The following is an 8,563-nucleotide window of genomic DNA, read 5'->3' as shown; positions in this document are numbered from 1 at the left end:
GCTTTTTAATTTGTTCTTTGGATTCAGACTAATAATATAGAGCAGCTATAATGTCACACTGGTTTGAGTTAATAATGAAATTCTGAATTGATAGTAGATGTTAAGAAGTGATTGATTTTATGGTAAAACATAATATCCTCCAAAGGCATAATCAAGTCTTCTCACTGTACTGAAATGTGTATTTTAATGTATAGTTTCATTCAGTCTCTTCTATAGAGTTACTTCAGAGTACATTTGGAATATGCTAATATGTGATACACACAGTCGTTGGTTAGCCGTGCCCTTTGAAAAGAACAGATGAAATAAACTTGTTCAGTCTGTGGTGTGAAGTGATACATAACTGTGTCAGATTGTGCTCAGGTGAATATTATTGTGCTATAACTGTCTCATGTGATCAAAGATCATAAACATTTAGACTGATTCCAGATGCTCTGCTCACATCTGCACTGTCAAGTCTTACTGAACAGTTGGGTTCAAGGGTTTACTATTATGTCTGTTTATTAGAGGCTTTAGGCATTGTTACAGTATATTCATATCACTCTGCGCACAGAGTTCAGTTTTGATGAGTGAAACGTCTTTATCTGATTATAAATGTTGCTACATGTGGGAATTTATGTAATTCAATAAATTTGTTCTGACAGATCAGCATGTTAACTATAAACTAGTGCTGCAACAATTAATCAATTTGTTGTCGACCATTAAATTGATCGCCAACTATTTTGATAATCGATTAATTGGTAGTGAGCAGAGTAACTTTTTTTAGTCTATTTTCTAATTCCAGCTTTTTAAATGTGAATATTTCCTCCTCTACGAGAGTAAACTGAGTATCTTCGGGTTGTGGACAAATCAAGACATTTGAGGTCGTCATCTAGGGCTTTGGGAAACACTGATTAACATTTCTGACCATTTTCTAGAGACCAAACAACAAATCGATGAATCAAGAAAAATAAATTACAGATTCATCTCCAGTGAAAATCATTTTTAGCTGCAGCCCTGCTGTAAACAAATAAACAAATAGGAGCATTAATGGGATGACTGACAGCTTCTGGATGACATTGCATATTGAGAGAAATCTGCAGCTTTGCTTTACAGCAAAAGACAGAAGTGCACTTATATCAGGACAGACACGTTACCTGCGAAGGCAGAATGAATGATGAGTGAAAAGAGTTGCTGTTTACCTCTGGAGCTGAGTGACAGAGCTCTTTTATTTTGCTCATTCAACGCAACAGAAAGCAGCACGGTATCTTAGAAACACGAGCACCAATAAGATCCTATCAAATCCTAGTCCCATTATTTTATGTAAAAATATTAAAATTACATTTAAAAGCACATATTCATGTTTAAACATAGTTAAATAGATTTGCTTTGCTCCTTTGGACAGAATCAGTGCATCAAACACCAGAGAAATCATTAACACCATTATTAGTACTTGATCTGTTTTATCCGGTGTAGAATAAAGCTATAAAATGTTCATTAGCATGTAAACTTTGATTATTTCTGAGATGATTTTCTCAGGGTAAAGGATTACAGAAAAACAGTAAATAGTGACTTTCTCCAGGCACACAGTGTGTCAGTACATCTCCATCATCTCTTCGAGCGACATCTGCAGCTCCACAGACTGCAGGGAGGAGGCGCCGCCTACAACAGCCATATTCTTCAGTAGCTCCATTGAAGTGAGGACCACCTGAGACCGAGAAAAAACAGAACAGGCAGCAGAAGTCAGACGCAATGACAAGAATGACATGAGCGAGATGGCGAATTTGAGCTTGACAGAGGCCTTGAAATTCAAGAAAGCTGGAGCAATGAGACGTGTCACGCTGGTTTTCTTTAAAGTTTTGCACCAGCTTTTCATTTCACAGCATGTGCTCTACTGTAGAGGCTCGGGGGCAGAGAAACCTTTTACACCAGAGGGATCAGCTGTCACCAGCGGTATTCAGGCTTTGTTCCCCCAGTGCTATTAATCAATACTGAGACAAAATTGCCTCTTGAAAAGTGCTGCTGACTACAGCTCCCTTGAGTGGGCAATTTTGGCGGTTTGATCACTCATGAAATTTGATCGAGGTATGTGCAACTGAAATACTGCTTTAAGGTATTTGAGAGCACAACACTGTCTGTGTGTTTCAATAATTTAGAGGTTGCCTCACCTCCACTGTGATGAGCTTCTTCTCCCAAGGCTTGTTGTCTGGGTCAGGCCACTTCTCCCCGAGGCAGAAGAACAGGGTGCACGGAGGGGAGTCTCTGCCTTCAATGAAGTCCAATATTCCTAGAGGGAAAGGACAATCAGTCACTACATCGAGCCAACAAGACTGCATATGTATTTACAGGTACCCCCATCAGAAAGCTTGTTCCTTTCACCCACCTTGCACAAAGTCCTTGAACATGTACAGCGGCTGAGGCTCCAGTTTATAAATCTCTCGGGGCACTCTGCTGCTGTCATGCTTGGAGAAGCTCCAAAATGCTTTGATTTCGCCATGTCGCTGGCCGTAGAATACATGGCCCGACACCCCAAAGTCAACGCCATCGCCCAGCTTGTCCAAGATGCGCTGGGTCAGATTGACTTGGGTTTGATCCAGCATCATTCCAGGACTTGGCAGGGAGACGAGGGAGAGGCCCGACGCAGGATCCACCACTGTCCCGATGAGCTCAGGTCTGACATGAAGACATTGATTCATTAGATTTTTTATTGAATATTAGGCTATTTGCCCATGAACACTAAAGGAATAGTTTGATATTTTTGGCCTTTAAGGAAAAAGTCACCCAAAAATGAAAAATCAGTCATTATCTATTCACCCCATGCCGATGGAAAGTTGACGTTTCGTAGTTTACAAAACATTTCTGGAGATTCACAGCAAAACAGCATTCAGCGTTTTCCTAAATAACTGAAGTAGATGGGGACTTGTTTTAAGACATTAAAAAACAGCGCCAAAAAAGCAAACCCAAATTGATTTGTTATTTAAAGCTTTTTTCAAGCTGAAATCTTCACTGTAGCCACTAAGCTAATAGCGTTAGCTCGCATCCCTCATGGGTGGACTATAAAACTTCACCTGACTTTCCATCAGCATAGGTGTGAGCAGATAATGACCGAACATTGACATCATTCTCATATCTGTACACTAAATATGTAGCTACAACCAGGATACAGTTGGCTTAGCTTAGCACAAATACCGGAAACAGAGGGAAACTACTAGCCTGGTCCTTTTAACACTCGATGCCACTGTTTAAACAGAGCCAGGCCAGATGCTTCCCCCGTTTCTTGTCTTTTTATGCTAAGCTAAGCTAAGCTAAGCTAAGCTAATCAGCTCCTGGCCACAGCTACAAACTGACTGTTGCACTTACATTTTTTTTCCCCCGGGATGATGAAGGCATTACCTGTGCTCCACTCCACTGTGATTCTGATTGACTCGCCCTGATAACCAATCTCACTCCTCATTCCTAAACTTAACCAACCCAGCCAACAAAGGCAAAGAGTAAGAGCCAATCAGAGGCAGAATAGGGCGGGTCATGACTTCACCATCCTATGGGAAATAATGGCTTACAGTACAGACATGAGAGCACAATGACTCTCCTCCTATCTCTGACTCTGTGCAAGAAAGAACAGCATGTATTCAACAAAATCCGACTGCCCCCTTTAACTATGAGAGTCAATTTGAAGATGAACTGTGGATTCTGAACATTCGTCCGACATGTTTCCTTTGATGAAAGCTTTATTTTGATGTTACCTGTAGACCAAGCGGATTCCAGCTTCATTCTCAACCATCTGCTCCGACACCTTCACCCCTCTGTAGTACACTGATATCCTGAACTGAGTCTCTGATGATACAGAAAGAGAAGCAGTGTGTGAGGAGAGGCTCCACTCTTCACTGTATTCCTCTTTAAAACACATTATTCAGTGACTGGTTTTATTTTTACACTGACAGGCCTCATTGTTTTAACGGCCTTATGAAAGATATTTTATGAGGGAAGTCATTGCTGAGTGTAAATTGCACGTAAATACAGTGGCATCCATCATCTCACTGAAATTATCTCCACCACTGGTCCTGCTCATGGTTTCTAGGAACTGCTCCGCAAACTGCCCACCACAGGCCCCTCCCATGGCTCCCTCCATTGGACGTGCCGGTTGCTCAGGCAACCCAGCTTCACCGACTGCACTCTCAAACGTTACTGGATGCTGCTGTTGCCCAGGCAACGCACATCCACCAATCGCAAGCTGGTTTTGGAGCTGCTGTTGCTCGGGAGGAGGCTCAAAGCCTGCGGTGCCCTCTGTGGAAAAGTTGGAGAAAGTGAAAAACTATCTTTCTCTGGAAAAGTAGCTGGGCATTGTTTTCTGCTTGTGCAGCGAGGAGGAGATGATGAGCAGAGACGGTACCTGTGTCAGGGCCAATGTTCAGTCCCTTCAGACACTCCTGGAGGATATCATGGCTGGCAGCGGATTCTGCTGGCAGATATTGATCAGCTCAGAGATATTCAGAGAAGGGATTCCAAATTCCTCGCTATCAGATAAATTCACACTTCTGAGATACAACACTCATGCCAGGAGATAATAAATATTGATAAGCTCAGAAACGTGATTCCAAATTCCTCACTAGAAAATTAATGATCTGATAGATTTACCTTCTGAGACACAAAACTAACGCCAAGAGATGATAAATCCCTCACCTGTAAACACAGTTTCTTCTGAAAGATAGAGACAGTCATCAAGGCATGCCTCCAACTGGCTCTAAAACATCACAGACACACATCTGTATGAGTTCATATGCAACTACACAACAACACAGCATTCACACTTTTCTACAATTCTTACTTCTTGTATAGGAAAGCTGACATCCTCAAACAAATCGGGGTCGTCTTGGTCCTGGGATCCAGCAGAGGAGTTAGCTTTGAGAGTGAAAGCAAAGAGCTCAGTTCTAATGTGCTGCTTACTATCTTTTAATCATTCATCCTCCTCAGAAACACTCCTTTAATCTTATAATCCCCGCTACAAATGGCATTGACTTGCATGCTCTGCATTTGCATATTGACAATTCTCATCCACTGAGGCGTGACTCCAGATAGAATACAAGTTGGAGAGTGATGTGGAGGTAAGGAGGGACTGTACAGGCCTGTGTGTGGCCACGGTGATAGAGAGGTGCTCTTTTACCCACATGTGAGCATAAATGAGCAGCATCTGTGGCGCATATACTGTATTATCTGATTTTTGTATTTCATCTAATTTGCAATCGAGTGATATGATAGACCGTCTGATGCCTCCCCCTTCCTAGGATTATAGTTAAGATACACAGGCTGAATAATTCTGCATGAATAAAACAGAGAGAGAGAAATGGAATCTGAATACACATCTTTTTTTGTGCAGATCATCACAGGAAACAGTCTTCTTCTTCTTCTTTAACTGTCTACTACAATAAAAGACCAAATGGGGGTCGTCTTTGATCCTCACCTCCTGATGCCGAGTCATCCGGCCAGTGAAACACTTTATGGGGGTTAGCAGCGTCGTTCTTGTTGTCAGAGACCATTTTGAAGCCTTTGACTCGGAGGGCGCTGCGGAAGTTCCTCTTCCAGACCGAGGCGTCTCCCTGAGCCCGGCCGTTGCCGCTCACCTCCGCCCAGGCCTGCAGGGAGGAAGAGGTCATTACATTACAGCCACTGTCACTAGAGCTAGTCATTTATTTGCAATATATATGAAATTATAAAGGAATTTTAGATCCATTTAGAAATAATGAATCACTCTAGAATTACTGGGATGATTTTGCAGGGGAGTGAATTTTACCAAACAACCAGGGAAGGCCCCGCTTTCACAAATGATCAGTGGATGTTTGCTGCGCATGCAGTGCAAACTCTCATGTATCAAGTACACAACTGGACTAAATTAGGTAACACCTTGTTGATCAGTCATGGAAAATGAGAACCTTATGAGTTTTCCTTTGGTAGCAAGCATTGACAAAATTGTTTACTTTGCTTACTTGACATTGTACCTCCTTCGATGTGACAAGGAACCTAACAAGAAGGGAGGGGTCATTACGTCACTCAGTCATGCTATGGTGCCAGCTGTGTTGAAGTCTATGGGAGATCCATTGAAAAACACTCAAGAGACACACTTCAGAGTCTAACCTAACCACTTTTTTTCCCCCAAATGATTGACAGGACTGATTATATCTTTCTCAAACAAAATCGAGGGATGAACAACGTGCCGATAAAAGAATCAGTCGTTAGCCTGCTCTCTGAAGTGTGTTCTTTCCTTTTCTGGAGGCATTTCTTCATCAGAAGTCATACGACGTATGTTGGGTTTTAGTGAATGCATCTCCCATAGACTTCAATACAGCTGTCACGACATTCTGGCACCAAAGCGAGATTCAGTGACATACATTGTGCGATACCTTCTACTATTCCCCCATTTAGTTATTAAATATGATATCATTTGTGATGACTGTGAGTTACCTTGAAGATGAGGATGTCAGTGTCGGAGGAGTCCTGTCTTAAAGCATGTTTCCATGGGATGGAGAACTCTGTCCGCTCCGGGTTCGTCCACTGGACTCCAGGATACCTGCCGCTGTCGATGCGAGCCCGCAGCCACGGGATGAGCAGCGGTTTAGAATGAGACATTTCTGCAGGAGCAAGAACAAAATGTCACATCTGCAGTGTCAGTGCATCGGTCTGCTGTCATTTAGGTCACTGAACTGTAACGTGATTATCTACAATTTAAAGAATGTAACAGCGCACATGGAAGAGCTGAATCAGAGAAGAGTTTATTGACAACATGGAATAATTCTTCACACTATTTATTTAAATCAGAGTAGCTGAGCCAGGCTGGATGTTACACCACCGTAATTATTCACAGTGATGGAATGTAACTGAGTACATTTACTCAAGCACTGTGTTTAAATATAATTTTGAGGTACTTGTACTTGAGCATCTTCTTCTGCACACTTTAGAGGCAAATACTGCAGTTTTTGCTCTACAACATTCACTCGCCAACTTAAGTTACTGGTTACTTTTCAGATTACATGCCGCATCAGAGCCAAATGAGTGACTTTTTAAATTAACCTATTAAAAAAAAAGATTCAGACAATCAAAAAAATGCACAATATTAGATCTGATAATTGGCCAAGCTGATAATTTACATATAGGTAAATATACTGTATGTATAACTTACTTTGACTTGTATTTTTGGTACTTCAGTACATTTAATATCAGAGACTTCTACTCAAGTAGTGTTCATTTGGGCGACATTTTTTAAAAACAACATTCTAAAGATATCTTTATTTTTACTCAAGTATGACTTTTGGCTACAACACTGATTATTATACATGTACTGAGAGGTATATATATTAATTAAAAAAAACTTTCAGGTCCATCTTAAAGTACTCTTTCCTCCTGCAGATGGCGCTATTAACAGCTGGATTTGAGCCTTTTAAAACATATTGTCCAAAGTATCAGAATAGAAGTAAAAGAGAGTAAATACAGTAAAAAAAAAAAAAAAAAAAAAAAGCAACTTAAGATTTGCATGTTTGAATGTAAAAAAAAATCTTAAATATCCTGATGCATGTTCAGTTTAACAGAATGGGAGATCTCTCTTTCTATCTTTTCTTAATGCCACTAAATAATGAAAGGTTGAAGAACAAATGAGCAATATATGAATATTTGAGCATCAGCAGCCTCATCTGTGCAGTGCTGTGGTGCAATTCCTGTGTTGCTAAAAAGAGGAAGCAGCCCCTCAATAACACAAATTCTCTAATATAAGTGAAGAAACAGCTCAATTTGACTTAAAAGCTTAAGTTTAATATTATTACATTAAAATATATTCAAGCATGACAAGTAAAAGCACTCCTTCTGGAGAATGCCTCCTTGTAAATGTCAAATATCAACGTTTCTTCTGTTTCAGTGTATTTTTGCGTTTGAAATAGAGGTGAAACAAGCGGGAACACACAAGTACAACACAACAAGTCAGAGATGGATACTATACAGTGTAAACAGAGGCTACACGTTGAGTATAAAAAATGACACAACACAACAATTTCACAACAAGGCAGCACAACAGGCGACATGACTCAACAGCACTGACCTTCTCCTACCTGCAGCGACGAGGTGTCCCGGGTCAGAAGGCAGGATGACAACTGTGTGAGTGTGTGTGAGCTGTGTGAGCTGCAGCTGTGTGTGTCAACCTGTCACTAAATCCTTAAATACCGTCAGAGTCCGAGCTGCTGCCCGCCGGACGAGGTTTTCTCGGGAAACTCCGAGGCGAGGCGTCAGTTTCGTTTTCCAAATGTGACGTCACCCCGGAGTTTCATTTACCGACGGTCCCGCTAGGTGGGGCAAACAGACACACACACACACACACACACACACACACACACACACACACACACACACACACACACACACACACACATCCAAAAAAAGTCCTCTGAGACTGTTACACTATCATATATTGCATCATTGCATCATAAAAAGCAGGATTTTACTGTTGCAGCTCACAGTGATGAAATGTAACTAAGTACATTTACTTAAGTTACTGTACTTGGGTAACATTTTGAGGTACTTTACTATCACACTTTACTTGAGTAATTCC

At 41.2% G+C, this 8,563-nt stretch overlaps 1 protein-coding gene across 2 annotated transcripts; it reads right to left on the bottom strand.

Annotated features, from left to right (window-relative positions):
* Nucleotides 1–1,167: 1,167 nt before the first annotated feature.
* irf3 (interferon regulatory factor 3) lies at nucleotides 1,168–8,261 on the bottom strand. Of its 2 annotated transcripts, none has more exons than XM_073490371.1 (11): nucleotides 8,057–8,261; nucleotides 6,433–6,599; nucleotides 5,435–5,606; nucleotides 4,802–4,875; nucleotides 4,657–4,717; nucleotides 4,367–4,432; nucleotides 4,015–4,260; nucleotides 3,720–3,810; nucleotides 2,360–2,649; nucleotides 2,145–2,263; nucleotides 1,168–1,684 (listed from the first exon to the last, which is right to left on the bottom strand). In XM_073490371.1, the coding sequence occupies exons 2-11, from the start codon at nucleotides 6,595–6,597 to the stop codon at nucleotides 1,571–1,573; spliced, it is 1,398 nt and encodes a 465-aa protein (XP_073346472.1). In that variant the 5' UTR covers nucleotides 6,598–6,599; nucleotides 8,057–8,261; the 3' UTR covers nucleotides 1,168–1,570. The 2 variants fall into 2 exon arrangements, with proteins under 2 accessions (XP_073346472.1, XP_073346473.1); XM_073490372.1 differs by having other exon boundaries at nucleotides 8,067–8,229.
* Nucleotides 8,262–8,563: the final 302 nt, after the last annotated feature.

The sequence above is a fragment of the Pagrus major genome, chromosome 20 (genome assembly GCF_040436345.1).
Source record: "Pagrus major chromosome 20, Pma_NU_1.0".
NCBI lineage: Eukaryota > Metazoa > Chordata > Actinopteri > Spariformes > Sparidae > Pagrus > Pagrus major.
This window is presented reverse-complemented; position numbering and strand designations above follow the sequence as displayed.